Source organism: Balaenoptera musculus, chromosome 15 (genome assembly GCF_009873245.2).
Source record: "Balaenoptera musculus isolate JJ_BM4_2016_0621 chromosome 15, mBalMus1.pri.v3, whole genome shotgun sequence".
NCBI classification, from domain to species: Eukaryota; Metazoa; Chordata; class Mammalia; order Artiodactyla; family Balaenopteridae; genus Balaenoptera; species Balaenoptera musculus.
The window spans coordinates 51,461,797-51,479,681 of NC_045799.1; the positions used below are offsets into that span (position 1 = coordinate 51,461,797).

Consider the following 17,885-nt stretch of genomic DNA (forward strand, 5'->3'; position numbering starts at 1 on the left):
CGGGATATAACTTACAACCAGGGGCCTCCAGAGGTCTTCCCAGAGGCTCTGGTATTTCCCGGGAGTCAGCAGGTTTTCATCTGCTCTCTGGTCCTCGGCTGTTTCCTGTAGGTGTCTCAGGAGAGGAATTTGCACCAGCTGGCGGTGGTGGGGACCACCCCAGCTCACTGCCAGACTGGGCTCATCAGGCATTTGGAAGTCGTTACTCAGGTTGTGCCCAGGGTGTGTTCGTGTAGAAAGTTCTTTTCAGTGTGTGTGAGGCCCCACTGGTGCTCTGTCCCCGAAGTCGAGTGTAAGACCGGGCTGTGCTCTGGAGAGGGCAAAGGGGGTGGGGGGCGGGTGTATGTGTGTGACTGCACGCTGGAGGGAGGCGCTGTCTGCCGGCCGCGGTTCCTGTGCCCTCAGTAGCAGGGATGGGATTTACAGCATCTGAGAGTGGCATCAAGTGAAATGCAACTATTATTTGTAAAAGCCCAAATTCAGGGTAGCCTTTTGCAATGAACATGTACTGGGGACCTATCCATAGAGTTATTTTCTGAAGAAATTCCCAGTACTCACCTTGTGGAGATATTATTTGCTGCTTCTTCCTACTGTTTGTGTGAGGGTTATGCTGGTCGTAAGATGTTCCTGAATATATATTTCACTGCATGAGGGGGGACTGTTGGCATCTGATGAGGAACCTTCTGGAAACATTTGAGAGATACATGTGTTTCCTTTAACTATTAGAACACATTAACTTAGTCATTGACACTCAGCTATGTTTGTTAGCACAGGACCAAAAATATTTAAAATGTAATTTCGTGGTGGGGGCGGGGTAGCCTGTGTGGTTGGTTGCAGGGTGACTTGTGAGACTCAGTGCCCTGGTTACATTGGGTGTTTTTTTCTCTTCTTTTTCCCCCTTTTCTTCCCAAACCAGGTTGTCCTGGCCCGAGAACTGGCAACCTCAAGGGAATATGCTAGTAAGTAACTAACTCCAGCGAGCTAGGATGCTCCAGTGTCTAGGATGCAGGAACAGCGCACCTCTGGGTACGCGGCCACCTGGCTGCCCAGCCCCTGGAGGTTTCTGTGCTGATTTCAGGGGACAGGACACTGTTGGTCTTAGAGATCATAAATCTGGTGGGTGCGTTTTGTGAAAAACTTTAATTTTTATCTGTTACTTTATGAGTTGTGTCTTTAGTGTTTTCTTACCATTTCCAATTGTAGTAACTTGCTTCTCTCTTAAGTTAAAATTCTAGAGAAACGTCACATTATCAAAGAGAACAAAGTCCCGTATGTAACCAGAGAGAGAGACGTGATGTCGCGGCTGGATCACCCCTTCTTTGTTAAACTTTACTTCACATTTCAGGATGATGAAAAGCTCTGTATCCTTTGAACAGTCAAAGCCTTCTGATATCACGCCAGTGACCCTTATCGTTTTGGAACCATGACCCCGTTTTTGTTTTCACAAGTAGCCCCTTCCCTGGAAGGGAAAAGGGTAGCTTATTCTAAATACAGACGAATTCACATCACTTTGCTTTGGGACCCCCTGGGATTGCTGACATTCACTGAAGTAGAACATTACTTCAAGGGAGATCATCACAGTCATTTTTGAGGTTTTTTGTTGGTAAGCTTCATATCTAAAGGATCATTATTTTAATGCTGTTCTTGCTAGACATTTATTTAAAGGCATGCCCTCATTCCTTTTTAATCAGCATCCTTGGAGTATCTGTCAGGTGTCAAATCCAGTGCTCAAAGCAGGGAAGTGAGAGAGAGGAAGAAGGATCTTGGGCATCCGGGGCTCCCGGGAGGTGGGCACCTTTCTGCCCTCTTTGGCCCTGGGTTGTGGGGTTTGGTTGGAAGGAACATCTTTCTCAGGCTCAGCTGCCAGGTAGAAAGTCTAGGGAGTGACCCACAGGAGCCCAACCCTTTCTTTCTGTATCTAGGACTTGTCCTCCCAAATACAGCCCCTCCCCAGGGCCCTCCAGCCTCCCCCACTCCCGCCCCTATGGATGTCTCTGATCATCCAGTGCCTGGCTCTCCAGGGCTGTGCACACTGCTTCTCCAGCTGCTTCTCCTGCAGGGACGTCACACCCTGCTGATTCTTTGTTTTATTTCAGGGCATCTCATGTTCCCTGACTTCTCCTCTAATCCCTGGAGCACTTTTTTTCTTTCTTCTTTGCTCAGGGTTCAAGGAGACAGGGCACCGTGGCAGTCAGGGTGGGCCATATCTGTGTCGTCAGCTTGTCTCTGGGCCATTCATCATACAGCCAGGCCCGCCAGGTCTCCTCACTCCCCAGCCCCTCTCCTGCAGTTGTTCTTCCAAACCGGGACTCCCTCAGCCCCCGTTTGCCCAGAGACTCTGTCTTCAATCCCAGCAGCTGCTCTTAGCTTCTTCTCGACGAGGGAGGTCGAGCTGCCAAATGGAGTTGAGAGCTTGTTCAAGTGTAAACCTCAGTCTGTGCATCTGTTCTTTTCCTCCTGCCCTTAGGTCTCCAGAGCCCCTTCCCCTCACCCCACCACCTGCAAAGCTTGGCTTCCCCATCCCACCTGTGGGTGGGGGCCTGATCTTAACCCCCTTCCCTCCCCCTCTCTCCTCTCTCCACACATATTCTTCTGGGTTAAAACTTTGCTCGATCCTGTTTCCCCTTTAACACCATTTTCTGGCTCCTTCAACTGTCAGCTGAATGTTTCCTTTTGTTTATTGAGAAGTCCTGGTTGAGTGCCAGGTGATGGGAACATGCTGGTAAATGAGGTGAAGGCTCTGCGCTCATGGGGCTTGCATTTCTGCACAGGAGTTAGATATACACAGGTGATTAATGGCTGTGTGATAGACACTGAGGGAACAAGAGTAGTAAGGCCAGGTAGGAGTTGGTCGGTGGAGAGTTGGATCAGCTGTTTTAACTTGGTGGTCTGAGGAGACGACGTCAGCACGAGGCCTGGGCAGAGCAGGGGCAGGTGTGCGTATGTGTGGGGGGTACAAAAAGGCTGGGCAGGGGTCAGCTCCTTGGGCCTCGGAGTCCCGGCAAGAATTTTGGATTTTCTTCTAAGTGTGGCACAGAGTCCAGTAGGAGGGTCTGGAGCAGGGTAGCTGTTTGCTCTCACTCGGGCTGCTGCTGCAGGGAAGGCTCTTGTAAGTGAGCTGGGAGGATGGAGTCAAGCTGGCTTGTGGGTGTGGGGCCTCAGAGCTGGGTGCACAATGGTCCTGTAATTGATGCATCCGTTGATCCTTGCTACTTGAGGCCTGAGTGGGCTACTGGGTGGCTGCCTGCAGAGCCTGAGGAGTCAGGTTGGTGTGCAGATTGGTGGGGGGTGGGCTGGGGTGTCAGTGGGCCGGAGGGTGCCCAGCAGGGAAGAGTTCCAATGAGTGGAGAGAACAGAGTTCCAGGGGCCATGGACCAGATGGTTTCTGGTGGAGGGTGCTGGCTGCCCTGCCAGATAGTGCCAAGTGGTCAAGTAGCTGGGCCCTGGCCTGACCTGTGGATTGCTTCCCATGCAAAGTGTTGTTGAGAGTGGCAGTCTGGGGGTGGGGCGGAGGGCTCAATCGAGAGAGAGGCAAGGAAAGGCAAACAGAGTGGGTTTTTCCCAGTGGTTTCACCGTAAAGGGGAGCAGTAAAGTGGTCTAGTAGCCAAGAGCATGTGGGGCAGGGAGGGGGGTTCCTTGTTGGTTTGTTTTAGGTCTTTTAAAGTGTTTGCCTCTCCACCTGGCTTCAGCATCACCCCATGTCCCCGTCTGCTGTCAGTGCTCATGCAGCAGCCATCAGTGACCTATCTGTTCTGTATCTCACCTCTGAGGCCACCTAGACCTCTTGCTCCTTGTGCTCCATGGCACCCATGTGATTGTGCTTCTCTTTGAGCCTGTGGGGCTCTCTGGCTGCCAGATTTCCTGGAGTCCCAGGCCTGGGCTTCCTACGGGGCCTGGGGAGAATAAGTCTTGTTGGTTGGGAGGCTCCAGCAGGTCACACACACTTGACTTCATCTTCTCCCAAGGTCATGTTCAGTAGGATCAGGCACTCAGAGGCTAGATGAGTGAGCTCGCTGTCTGATTTCAGACGGGGTTGGCCAGAGTAATGCAGGTGGAGGGGACTCTAGGTCTCTATCCAATGGTGTCTGTTGCTTTTGACATTTTAAGACAAATTTGAAAGCCTGTGGAGATTGCAAGGGCTCACTTACCTCTGACAGGAGCGAGACCTGGGGACTTCCGCTCCACTGAAAATCCTTTGTAGTATACAGTGTGTTGAAAGATAAAGAAAAGGAAACACTCTGCCTGAGTAAAAGCCCCAGTGTGCACACTATCCTCCTTTAAGCCATAATTTACACATTGGGGAGAGAGGGGAGCAGCTCCTCCAGCGACTACAGGGCTAAGCACACTCTCAGGACAGGTGAGGCAGAGCCTGGTGACACCCCTGCAGCAGACTGAAAACAGGCAGGTAGATCCGTGAGGGGCCTCCTGGGCACTGGCAGCCTCTTTGCCCTCTGGAGGTTCAGTTTGACCAGACTCAATCCCTGCTCCCCAGAGAGGGCTGAGCTCAGAGAAGCCCTCCCTCCCTCCTTAGGTGCAATGCAGGGCTGGGCACCGCAGCCAGCCAGCCAGGGTGCCTTTCCCTCCAGCAGGGATGAAGGCTGAGGGGTTTCAGAGGCTGTTGCTCTGCTAACCTGCGTTCTTCCTCCACCTCCCACCTGCCTGTCCTTGTGTGTCCTCTCTTGCAGCTTGGGGACAGGAACAGCACACTAGACCTCAGGAAGCTGGACTCCAGTCCTGTCCCTCTTTGGCTTTGTGACCTTGAGTCAGTTGCTTAACCTCTCTGGGCTGGGTTCCTCTGCAAAGCGCAGGCGTTGGGCTCAGCAGGCTCTCAGGCTCTGCCACAGGCCTGATCTGTGCTCATCGTCCCAGGAATTCACTCGCTCCCTGTGAGAGAGCAGCCTCCTCTCACTGCCCTGGGGCCTTAGCTGTGCTGAGCGAGGTAGAAATGTTCTAGGGTGTGAAATGGACCACTGAGGTCTGAAAGAGTGTTTCTGGGGAATGAGGAACGTGTGTGGTCAGAGAGAACACGGGCTTGGAGCCATGATCCTCGACATGTCATGTTCAAAACCTGTCGGTCACTTAGCGCCACAACCGAGCAGAGAACTAGAAGTGTCCCTTACACAGGAAACAGGAACTCAGGGAGTGGTCAGATAAGGGACAAAACCTGTGAAGCCAGAAGAGGCCCTGTGGCCATGGCTGAGCCTCTCACGTGGGCTGCTGGTTTCTGGGAGACTGTGCTCCTGAGTGGGGAGGCTCTGCGGCCGGTCCAGGTCCAGGCGGGGCCCCTGCTTGGGGTTGGGTGGGCCAGAGTCTGCAGGCTGCTGGTGAGGAGGCCACGGATACCAGCCTTCCCCGAGGAGGGATCAGAGCAAGGAGAGGAGGGAAGGGGCCCTGGCAGAGACCCTTTGCATTCCCTAGAAGTAAGGTTGGTTTTGGGCTTCAGCTTCCTGTTAAACGTTGTTCTAGTAGGAAGGGCTTGGGAGGCCACAGGTGGGGCTCGATCACAGGCAGGTTCGAGCAGCTTCAGTTGGTGGTCTCTTCCCTCCTGGGCCGCAGCTTCAGGCATCATCTTTGGTGTGAGATGGCAAGTGCCTTGGCAAACAGAAGCCAGATGGGACACCTTGAGCACAGGTCACCCCTTACCCCCTCGGAGCCGATGCTCAGGGCGGGTGAGGACTTGGGTCACCCTGTCCTTGGCTGCCAGGGAGTGGCGGAGTACCTGTAGATTTCCATTAAGAGGTGCATATGTTCGGTGCTTCCAGGAGGAAGCAGTTATATGGGATCCATTTATAGTTTCTCCTCTTAGAAAAAGGGAGAACAGAAGTAAAACAAATTACACTGCAGTGGTGTCTGAGGGAAAGATGACTGTGTTGCTCGAGTCTCTCCCCAGTGGGGGCCCAATAAATAGATTGAGTTTATCTGTTAATGGCATTTCTCTTACAAAACTTGTCACTTTATACTTGGGAAGGAGCATTCATTTGAGGAACCTTGACGTGAATGGACTCAGCACGGCATGTGGCGTGTGGTTGGTGCAGGTTGGAGGCTGTGTGCTGATGGGGGCGTTGGGGCCACAGGCCCTGACCGCCATCTCTAGCGGCTTCCCTTCACTGAGCCCACAGGTGTCTTCTGGGGATGGGGGGTCCAGAAGGGGCAGTTGGCCTGAGAGGCACGTGTTTTTGTGTTGTTGGTGAGAAACTCACTCTGGGACCCTGTCCTGGAGCCAGGGATTCCCTGCAGACCCAGTGCTTGTGGTAGGGTCTGGCTGGAAGAGGGGCAGCTGTCTCGGGCCACAGGTACCTTCAGTTTTAATTAATTTAAAAAATTGCTACTGGGCTGTTAAGGTCAGTTTAAAAGAAAGATTTTTGCTCTCTTCCTTAACTATTCAATGTTTAGACTTTGGCCTTAGTTATGCCAAAAATGGAGAACTACTTAAATACATTCGGAAAATTGGTTCGTTCGATGAGACATGCACCCGATTTTACACAGCTGAGATGGTGTCTGCCCTAGAGTACTTGCATGGCAAGGGCATCATTCACAGGTACCAAGCCAGGGGGCTGCAGGCTTTGCTCCCCAGGCCTGGGGGTCAGCTCTGGTCTCTTTTATGGAGGGTGGGATGCCTCATTGTGAGAATTAAGAAGAGTTCACATTACTCTGATTTTGAGAGACTGTGGACCTTTAATATCAGATGTCTTTTTTGCCAGACTAACGATTCTCTTAGCCATGTTGACTGGTGCTTTTATTTTGTCAGTTGTAGATTCTGTGTGTACTTACCATTTTCCATGATTTTCCGATAAAGTCAAATTGAAAGTGTTCATTTAAGCTTTTTTTTTCTTACTGATTTTTTTTTTTTTTGGTGGTGGTAAAATACCCATAATGTAAAATTTACCGGGAATTCCCTGGCGGTTCAGTGGTTAGGACTCCGAGCTTCCACTGCAAGGGGCATGGGTTCAATCCCTGGTCGGAACTAAGATCCTGCCAAGCTGCGCGGTGCAGACGAAAAAAAAAAAGAAAAAAGCATAAAATAAAATAAAATTTACCATTTAACCATTTTCTCCCTCCCAGTTTTATTGAGAAATAGTTGACATATATATATATAAATTTAAGGTGTACATTTATTGCGTAATGATACCACAGAAGGTTTAAAGGCGCTTTATAGGTTAGGCATGATAGATTGTACTTCAATTAAAAGTTTATTGAAATGGTAGATACAGTTATGAAATGATGTAATTTGAATGTCCTCATTATATGCAGTTGATATTTGTTCAGTGCTAACCTTAGACTTGCATTCTTGGTTGTTAGTCTGTAAAGATTATAGGTATTAATCAGTTCATTTTGGTTTTAGCAAAATTTAGAGGTTGTAATAATGTTACTGTTTTAAATATTTCATCTCAAACGTAAAAAAATCTGCTTTCACAGGGACCTGAAACCAGAAAATATTTTGTTAAATGAAGATATGCACATCCAGATCACAGATTTTGGAACAGCAAAAGTATTATCCCCAGAGAGTAAACAAGGTGTGTGTTTTATTTCTAGTAGATCCCTGCTCAGTGCTTAAATCAAAATCAACTTCTTAGAAACAGGTTGAATTGCTTTATGCTCATCATTAATGACAGTTGTTTGTAGTACCTTTGTTATTATAAAATGGATGCTTGAGTTTTCACAGGGGAAGCCTCTGCCTTTGGGCAGCTTTAGCTGAGGGTCTGGGTGGTGTGTGCCTGGTCTGGTGGGTGCAGGGAGGGGCTTCTCAGGCTGCCCGTGGTTGGTCCTCCTGGCCTCAAGTGGTAGTAGGTCACCAGGCGCTTTCTGCATGTTGTCATAGGCCCTCGGATGCCCACTGTGGCTCACCCTCCCTAGTCATCTTCCTAGAAGATGCTGGGGTACCACATTTGTTCCTGGTCTCCCATGCAGGGGTGCGAGGTCAGTGTGGTCAGCTCCCAGCTCTTCCTGTTGGCACTGTGGTTTCCCTGGGGTTGGGGGGTGGTATGCACACACACACACACACACACACACACACACACACACACACACACACACCCCTGACCTTGTAGCCCACTGTCTGCCTGTCTCCTGTGCGCAGCTGCCAGGGGTGGTGGCCCAGGCACGCTGATTATAGTGAGGTTCTATAAGATCACAGAATGAGTTGGGGGCTGGTTTTTTTCTGCTGGTCAAGTGCATGTTAATCATTGCAGACCCATCTAACCACTGTTCCTCTAGGGTATTTCCTAGCCGGATTATGTACTGTGACAGTTGCTGGCAGTCCACCTGGGTCAGAAGAGAGCCCTGCGTATCTTAGCTACCCAGGGGCATCTCGGCCATGGTGGGGGTGGGGACATCTTGCTGTCCTTCTGGTGTTTGTTGAATGGAAATCATAAACTCCGAGGGTAAAAAAAATGGCAGTTTAACTCTTGAAAACTGTGTTCAAGTATTGGGGTAGAGAGAAGATAAAGCCCTTTATGGTGAGGGTTGGGGGAAACTCAAAGCCCCTGTGTGAGTTAATAAGTGACCTTGAAAATGAAACTTGGGTGTAGGGACAGGTGTGACTGTCAGAGCTACCCTGACCTGGGAGGCTGCTGCAGGGACCTCCACTCAGGGCATGTGCTTCTCTGCCAGGCTTGTGGGTACCCCTGAAAGAAGGACCTTGATGGAGAGCCCTGGGGGGACGGACATGCTAGGGGAGGGTAGAGGGTTTGTTGGTGGAAGAAAGATTCAGACAGAAGCATCCACTTCGCTGCAGCTGCTCTCGCGTGGAAAAGGGGAGCTGTGAGCGCAGGGCAGTGGTGGGGAGGAGCTGAGCCCCTCCGAAGAGCCCTCTAGCTCAGCTGCGCTGGCCTGCTCTGCCTCGGGCTTGAACTGAGGCCTGTTTCACAGCAGCTGCGGGGCTAACACCTGGGGTTTTGCTCCTCCCGGGCACGGTGGGCAGAGTCTTGACTCTGTGCTGCTGGAAGGGCCTGGCTGGGCCTCCATGGGTTCCCTTCAGCAGGATGCGTGATCTTTCCTTTCCAGGCCTTTTCCCAGCCCTGTGTTTTCAAACTGAGGGTTCTTGTCAAGTCTGTCAGTGCTTTCATCTGTGCACAGACACTCTTTGAGTCACAAGACGGCATCTTGAATTCGGGAACTTTTCTGAGAATCTTAAAGCACCACCCTTTTGTGTTTGAAACAAAACTTGCAGTCAAGGCAGATGCTCTTACTTCTCAATGAGGCTTAGTCCTGGCGACGCTTACCTACCTTTGTATTGCACTTCCCAGCCAGGGCTCCTGCCTGGAGATGCACTTCCCAACCCCCAGGAAGTCCTCCTGGCACCTGTGACATGCCCCAAACCTTGATCTATTTGACTCATTCCTATTGTATAGTAACATTTTGTTGGCAAGTAATTATGTTTTGATAGACATGGTATAACTCGTAACCTAAGCAACGTCCATGACAGAGGTGAACCAAACAGGAACCTGAATGTTCTTGCTGGGCTGCTGGGCATCTCATGTGTGACTTGCCGCTGAGACCAGCCATCGCCTGCCAGTCATCAGCCATGGGAGTCACCCCCTCAGAGTCTGCTTGGTCCTTTTTTTCTTCACTTAGATTTCCTTCAGATCTGATATTTGGCACAGGCTCGTCCTACTGCCATGTAGCCATTAAAAAAATGTAAGAACTTAAATGCATTGGTGAAATAGTGAAATAAACCTGATTTTTAAAATCTTTCTGGAAGCAGGAGGCTAAAAAGTCCTTAACATTGTAAACCAGGCAGAACTATCGATACTTATATATACACAGTTGAGTTGGCTTTTTTTTTTTCTTCTTAGAGGAAATGTAGAAAACATGTATAATAACGTGAATGAATAATTTTGGTGACATACTCTCATTTTCTGTTTGACGTAGTTTAGAATCTTAGAGTTTATTCCTGCATTAGCTTTTTTTTTTTTAACATCTTTATTGGAGTATAATTGCTTTACATTGTTGTGTTAGTTGCTGCTGTATAACAAAGTGAATCAACTAAAATATATGGAACGCTTCATGAATTTGCTTGTCATCCTTGCGCAGGGGCCATGCTAATCTTCTCTGTATTGTTCCAATTTTGGTATATGTGCTGCCGAAGCGAGCACCTGCATTAGCTTTATAAACTTTTGTACAGAGATGGTTTCCTCAAAACATCTTAAAGCTTCCAGAAGGGAACTCTTCGTGGGAGCGAGGCCCAGGTTCCTTAGCTGTGCAGTGAGCATGTTTTGCCCTCCACCTCATGAGAGACAAGCTGTCTGTCTTCACAGACCTCCGTCCAAGTGGGTGGCTCCTAGGAGGGGGTGAGCCCCGCATCCCTCTCTTACTGCTGCCTGTCGGGTCCAGGGAGTGACCCCCGTGCTGTGAGGGTGGGTGGGCACATGGGTCGATGAGGCCTTTCTGGCACAGAGGACTTAGGCCTTCTAACCTTGGGGTTAGAACCTTAGGTGTCCCACAGAGCTTTACACTGAGGGCGGCTTAATTACATGGAGTCAGCCCCTCATCTGTGGCCGTGTGCCTGGCCGTGGCCCTCTTTGCAAGAAGCTTGGGGAGTTCAGGGTGCCCTGGAGGTTGAGACTTGAGGTTTGTGTCTGGAGGCCTGTCCTGAGCTGTGCAGGCCTTTCTGGTACAGTTGGGCGTGGAGGCTCCTCTCACCACACACGGGGGTGCGGGGGGGGCGGCAGGTGTGGGGACTGCTGGAGAGGGGATGCAGCAGGGAAGCCTCAGAGCCAGCATCACTGTCACTGCACCTGTACCTGTGCAGTGCCCCTCTGTGGACAGCCTTTGTCCAGACCCTCAGACCAGCGTTGACCCCCATCCTGCTGTGCTGTGGGCTGGAGACCCTCTCACAGCCTCTGCCCTGCCGCCACTCTAGCACGTGCAGGGCCACCTGCCCCCCTATACTCCCACCACCAAGCACACCTCCCAGCCATCGAGAAGTGATTACTCTGGTCTTTACAGTATTGGTATTTGTTTAGTCATAGCTGTGATGCATGGAGTGGTGTTGTTTTTAAAACACAAGAGTACCTGCTTTTTGTAAAAATTCAGACCATCCTTGTGACCTGATTTCCACCATCATCGATTTGTTTTCCCTGTAAATATTTTAGTATTTATTACTAAATACAAAGCATCTTTTTAAAAAACATAACCATAATACCATGCCATTTTTATACATTAAAAAATTAGCAGTAATAGCTTAATATCTTAAAATATTCAGTCTGTGTTAAGCTTCCAGTCGCCATAATTCCACATCATAATTTTTTGGTTATTGCTTACTTGAATCAGGTTTCAAATAAAATTCTCACATTGAGCTTAGGTAATTTTTCTCTTAAATTTCTGTTATCTATAGCTTCTTCTCCATCTCTGTTTTTTCCCTTGCAGTCTGTTGAAGAAACCAGGTCATTTGTCTTACAGAGTTTCCCAGAGTTTGCTGATTGCATCTCTGTGGAGTCATGTAACATGCTCCTCTCCCCTCTGTATGTCTTGAAAATTGGGAGTTGGTTGTGGCTGCTTGATCACATTCAGGTTCAGTCCTTTCACACCAGAGGCTGGTGTGTGTGGTGTGTTCTTCATTAGGAAGCGTGTAGCATCCAGTCGTCTCTCCCTGTCAACAGCCCTTTATAGCCATGATGGCCTAGATCCATCAATTCATTAGAGAATGCAGAGTGATCATAGCCCAGTTCTTTCATTCTTGAGCTGGAATTCTTTTTTTTTTTTAATTAAAAAAATTTTTTAAAAATTATTTATTTATGTATTTATTTATTGGCTGCGTTGAGTCTTCGTTACTGCACATGGGCTTTCTCTAGTTGCAGCGAGCGGGGGCTACTCTCTGTTGTGGTGCGCGGGCTTCTCTTGTTGCGGAGCACGGGCTGTAGGGTGCGCGGGCTCAGTAGTTGTGGCTCGTGGGCTCTAGAGCACAGGCTCAGTAGTTGTAGTGCATGGGCTTAGTTGCTCTGTGGCATGCAGGATCTTCCCAGATCAGGGATTGAACCTGTGTCCCCTGCCTTGGCAGGCGGATTCTTTTTTTTTTTTTTTTTTTAATAAATGTATTTATATATTTTATTTTTGGCTGCGTTGGGTCTTCGTTGCTGCACGCGGGCTTTCTCTAGCTGCGGTGAGTGGGGGCCGCTCTTTGTTGTGGTGCTGGGCTTCCCATTGAGGTGGCTTCTCTTGTTGCAGAGCACGGGCTCTACGTGCACAGGCTTCAGTAGTTGTGGCTCGCAGGTTCGTGAGCACAGGCTCAGTAGTTGTGGCGCACGGGCTTAGTTGCTCTGCGGCATGTGGGATCTTCCGGACCAGGGCTCGAACCCGTGTCCCCTGCATTGGCAGGCGGATTCTTAACCACTGCACCACCAGGGAAAAATCCCTGGAATTCTTATTTAAAGAGAAACTTCCCCTTAGCCACTATTTGTTTAACTAGTGATATTGATTGTGGAGGAAAAACAGGATAAATGCTTGCTTCATTCCCCTTTATTTGCAGCTTTTGGAAAGCATGAATTGGTTCACTGTCATCCTCCAACGATGACCAATTCATCAAAAACATTATTACCCCACCTCACAACATACACAAAAGTTAACTTGGACAGATCAGAGATCTGAATGTAGGAGCTAAAACTATTACACTCTTGGAAGAAATCATGGGAGTAAACATTCATGACCTTGGGTTAGGCTCTGGTTTCTTAGATACAATACCAGAAGTACAAGCAGCAGAACAAGTTTTAAAACTTTGGTGCTGTGATACCATTAAGAAAGTGAAAAAGACAACCTATGGGGTTGAATAGAAAAAATTTCAAATCATATATCTGATAAGGGGCTTGTATCCAGAATATATAAAGAACTCATAACAAAAAAAGTCTTTTTTTAATGGGCAAAGGGTCTGAATAGACATTCTTCTAAAGAAGATAAGCAAATGGCTAATAAACACATGAAAAGATGCTCAATATCATTAGGGAAATGCAAATCAAAACCACACTGAGACACCACTCCACACCCACTAGGATGACTAATCAAAAAGACATCCGATAAGAAGTATTAGCAAGGCTATTGAGAAATCAAAGCCCTCGTACTCTGCAGGTGGGATTGTCAAATGATGCAGCCGCTTTGGAAAAGTCTGGCAATTCCTCAGAAGGTTAAGCATAGTTACCTTATAATCAGCCATTCAGCTTCTAGGTATATGTCCAAGAGAATTGAAAAACAAATGTTTACATAAAAGTTGTACGCCAGTGTTCATAGCAGCCTTATTTGTAATAGCCAAGGAGTGGAAACAACTCAAGTGTCCATCAACTGATGAATGGATAAACAGAGTGTGGTCTATGTGTGTAGTGGAATATTATTCAGCCTTAAAAGGAATGAAGTTCTGATATAGGCTCTAGCATTGATGAACCTTGAAAACATTGTGCTAAGTGAAAGCCAGCTGGGATTGGGATAGGGATTTTGTTGAATGTATAGATCAGTTTGGGGAGTATTGCTCTCTTAACAATACTGTCTTCTGATCCTTCAACGTGGAATGTCTTTCTGTTTATTTATATCTTTTGTAATTTCTTTCAAAATTTTTTTGTAGTTTTCAGTGTTATAAGCTTTGCACTTTTTTTTTGGCTGTGGTGGGTCTTCGTTGCTCTGCACGGGCTTTCTCTAGTTGCAGTGAGTGGGGGCTACTCTTCGTTGCGGTGCGCGGGCTTCTCATTGCGGTTGGCTTCTCTTGTTGCGGAGCCCGGGTTGTAGGGTGCGTGGGCTTCAGTAGTTGTGGCGCGCGGGCTTAGTTGCTCTGTGGCATGCGGGATCTTCCCGGACCAGAGATCGAACCCGTGTACCCTGCATTGGCAGGCGGATTCTTTTTTTTTTTTTAATTTTCAACTGACATTTTTTAAAATTTAATTATTTATTTATTTATTTATTTTGGCTGTGTTGGGTCTTCGTTTCTGTGCGAGGGCTTTCTCTAGTTGCAGTGAGCGGGGGCCACTCTTTAGCGCGGTGCGCGGGCCTCTCACTATCGCGGCTTCTCTTGTTGCGGAGCACAGGCTCCAGATGCACAGGCTCAGTAGTTGTGGCTCACGGGCCTAGTTGCTCCGCGGCATGTGGGATCTTCCCAGACCAGGGCTCGAACCCGTGTCCCCTGCATTGGCAGGCAGATTCTCAACCACTGCGCCACCAGAGAAGCCCTGGCAGGCGGATTCTTAACCACTGCGCCACCAGGGAAGTCCCAGCTTTGCACTTCTTTTGTTAAATTTATTCCTAAGTATTTTATTTTATTTTTGAGGCTATTGTAAATGTAATTGTTTTCTTAATTTTCAGATTGTTCATTGAGAGTATATAGAAATATAGTTGATTTTTTTTGGTACACTGATCTTACGTCCTGCAACCTGGATGGACTTGTTTATTAGTTGTAATAGTTTTTTAGTGACTTCCTCGGGACTTTTTACATACAGGATCATGTCATCTGTGATTAGAGATAGTTTACCTCTTCCTTTCCAGCCTGGATGCGTTTTGCTTCATTTTCTTGCCTAATTGCCCTGGCTAGAACCTCCCCATTGAATAGAAATGGCGAGAGCAGGCATCCTTGTCTTGTTTCTGATCTTAGGGGAAAAGCTTTGTCTTTCACCATTGAATATGATGTTCGTTGTGGGTTTTTCATAGGTGCCTTTATCAGGTTGAGGAAGTTCCCTTCTGTTTCTAGTTTGTCTTATACTTTACCATGAAGGAGTGTTGAATTTTTGTTAGATGGTTTTTCTGCATCTCTTGATCAAGATGGTCATGTGGTTTTTGTCCTTTATTCTAATGATGTGATGTAATATATTGATTGGTTTTTATGTGCTGAACCACCTTTGCATTCCTGAGATTAAATCCCACTTGGTCATGGTGCACACTCCTTTTTATGTGTTGCTGGATTCAGTTTGCTTGTGTTCTGTCCAAGAGCTAATAAGCACATTTTGTGGAGTGTGTTTGCTGTGCTTCACATGTGGGTTCATGGATAAGACAATAGCGGTCTGCACTTTTGGCTTTGAAGAGAGTGTTCTGACATCAGGAGCATGTCAGGTCCCTCCGTCCCTACTGGCACCTCACAGTCTGACCTGCAGATCTGTGGTGGCCAGGGTGGTCCACAGCCCAGGGTGCTGGTCCGTTTATTTGAACCATTTTGAGGGTGGAGGTAACAACCCAGCCCAAACCCTTCTTTACCCTGACCCTTTGGCCTCCTGTTGAGTGGGTCAGTGGCCTAAAGGAGGCAGCATAAGCCAACAGTGGCTTGTGGACCTTGGTTTTCCAATAGCTGGAGAATTTTGACCTCTGGCTAATCTCTGAGCTTACAGGGGGAGGTAACTAGATTATCTCTGTGGCTTTCTAATGCACTCTTGGGCTCTTACCCTGGTGTCACAGATAGAAATCTGCCATTCGTGAAGTGGGAGAGGAGAAAATTACTTGTTTTCACTAGCCCCTCAGTGAAATCGAGCATCTCGTTCAGTTATGAAGGTAGGCAACAAACATCTGTGTCATTAGAAATCACAGATGTTTTCATGTCCTGTCACAGTCGTCACAGATTCTTGATCTATTGTTTATGCTGATCGCTACTTCAGAATTACTCTATTAATAGACCTGCTGCCAGATCTTGTTGGTGCATTAATTTTAAAAAAAATATTAGTATATTGCATATTTATTACTTTAATATTTTGATACTTTCATTATGTATAGTCTTGTAGATATTATTTTATGTCTTCAGAACATCATTCTGAGGACAGTTATTCTTTTCCACACTCCAGAGGATTCATTCATCTCTAGACTAGCGAAAGAGCTCCTTTCTAAGGGGGTGACTCTGTATCCCCAGGGACTTGGAGTCCCTTTAAGCAGGTGGACATAGGCTCCTGGGGAAGAGGAAGCAGCAGGTGTTGTGGGGGACAAGCAGACGCAGGCCCAGAAAGCTTACAGCAGCAGCAGCAGCACACAGTCCTAATGCCGTCACGATTTGCTCTTTAAAGCCCAGCCATGTCGTGTGTGTGTGTCTCCTGTCCACTTTGTTTTGTGCATAATGTAGCTATTTAAAAGCACAAATACCTCTGCATACTGTATGACAGTCTGAATTATTTAATTATGTGTAATACATATCTTTCCATATAAAAATATATTTCTAGAACTTTTTAATAATAACATTTAAAAATATAAATCACGGAAGTAATGCACGATTATTATGAAGAACAGAAACACTAAACAGGTGAAGCATCGAGTTGAAGCCTGGCCCCCGAAGGATTGTGTCATGGCCCTGCCATCTGTGCTGGCTCTGTCCTGGAGGATCAGGTGCCAGAAATGAATTGCTGGGTCAGAGAGCAAGCCTGTCCTGTATGACTTTTGATGTTTGTTGGAAAATTGCTCCCCCAAAGTCACAGCATTTCACATTCCCACCAGTAGCACTGTGAGGTTTTCCTCTTCAAATCCTTGCCAATACTGTGCATTTTCCTTCTTTTTTATCTTTGCTGATTTGATAGGCTATCGTGTTCATTAACATTTCTTTGATTCATTGTAAGGTTGAATGGTTTCACTTGGTTTTAGCTCTTGATTTGTTTTCTTCCTCTGTTGAATCACTTCGGTGTTCTCGGCTGTCAGGGTCCTGGAAGGATGTAAGTGTGGCTGAGAAGTCTCTACAGGAGAGTAGCTGACCTCTAGGGGACCAGTTACAGACAGCAGGGCCCAAGGAAGCTGGACTCCCGCAGCGGGATAGAGAGCCCCTCGGCCCTGGGAGGGCAGGTGGGAGGGACCAGCACCTGAGGGGGGGGCCCTCTGTGGTGGGAGAGGGCTGTGGCCTGGGGGTTGGCCAGGAGGAATAATCTCCATCTCTCTCCTGTCTCCCACTGGGGGTTCCTGCTGGCTCCAGGGCACAGAGAAGGACAGAGACCACATCTGGGAACACATGGGGAAGATACGCAGCATGTCGGCCTTGTCTGTGTTTTTTAGGCATCTGCCTTTGGAGGCTGCTGGACCCGCAGTTAGGAAGTCTCCCGTATGGGGAGCCCTGCTGGCTGACCACCCCAGGGATGGCAGGTGGGGAGCCAATGGCCACCATGGCCAGTGGGCCTGCCTCACAGCAGACCATTGCATGCTGAATTGGTGTGGCCATGGGCCCTGGGTTTCTTGTGCATTTTAATTCTGGTGTTGTGTTGTTTATAGCCATACACTGTAAAGAATACAGCTATAGACAGACAAAGCATGGGTCTGTTGTGTTTTACTGCAGGTGGCTGTACCCTGTCAAGTTATTTCTGAGTCAGGCCTAAGTTGAGGTGCCCAGTACAGAGCCTTCAGTCAGTGCAGGAAGAGAAGGGTACTTTCCCCAAACTGGAGCACTTTGTGTAGCAGGGTGGTTGACTTTGAGAAGGAAAGACGAAAAAGAAGGAACTTTCAGCCATCCTCCCTTCCCCAGCTCTCCCTCCTCTAGAACATCCCAGAACTGAGTGAGTTGCTCCTGCTGTGTTTAGAGCCAGCTCTTTGGAGGGCGGGTACTCATGTCTGGGCAGAGCGCTGTCCCATGGAGGCCGCCCAGGGCTTCACAGCCAAGCCCTTGGGGGCGTTTGGGGTTGGAGAATTCTTGGCTGTGGGGCTGTCTGGTGCCTGCAGGATACTTAGCTGTATCCCTGGCTTCTACCCACTAGGTGACAGCAGCCCCTTCCCGCCCCCATTGTGGCAGCGAGAGATGTCGCCAGGCATTGCCAGATGTCCCGGGGGCCCAGTTGTCCACAGCTGAGACAGTGGGGCCAACAGGCAGGCCCCTTCACCGGGGGCCTGTTACAGTTTTTAGTGTTGCCTGATTTCAGAAGTGATCCTGAAGGGCCAGAGACCTCTCAGTGGTAGGTATATTGGTGTAATGTTTTACCCGGTACACTTTCTAAGTTAGTTCAGGAAAATTTGTCCACAGAGACAA

At 48.2% G+C, this 17,885-nt stretch overlaps 1 protein-coding gene and 1 non-coding gene across 2 annotated transcripts in view; one reads left to right on the forward strand and one right to left on the reverse strand.

Annotated features, from left to right (window-relative positions):
• Nucleotides 1-17,885, forward strand: part of PDPK1 (3-phosphoinositide dependent protein kinase 1) — an 80,954-nt gene that overhangs the window by 39,303 nt on the left and 23,766 nt on the right. The window contains 4 exon segments of the mRNA XM_036824938.1: nucleotides 917-959; nucleotides 1,224-1,361; nucleotides 6,395-6,539; nucleotides 7,418-7,515. Of these exon segments, the coding sequence (XP_036680833.1) occupies nucleotides 917-959; nucleotides 1,224-1,361; nucleotides 6,395-6,539; nucleotides 7,418-7,515 (424 nt within the window).
• LOC118882139 lies at nucleotides 9,989-10,095 on the reverse strand. The gene has a single exon (XR_005016691.1). It is a non-coding gene; the product is annotated as a U6 spliceosomal RNA (small nuclear RNA).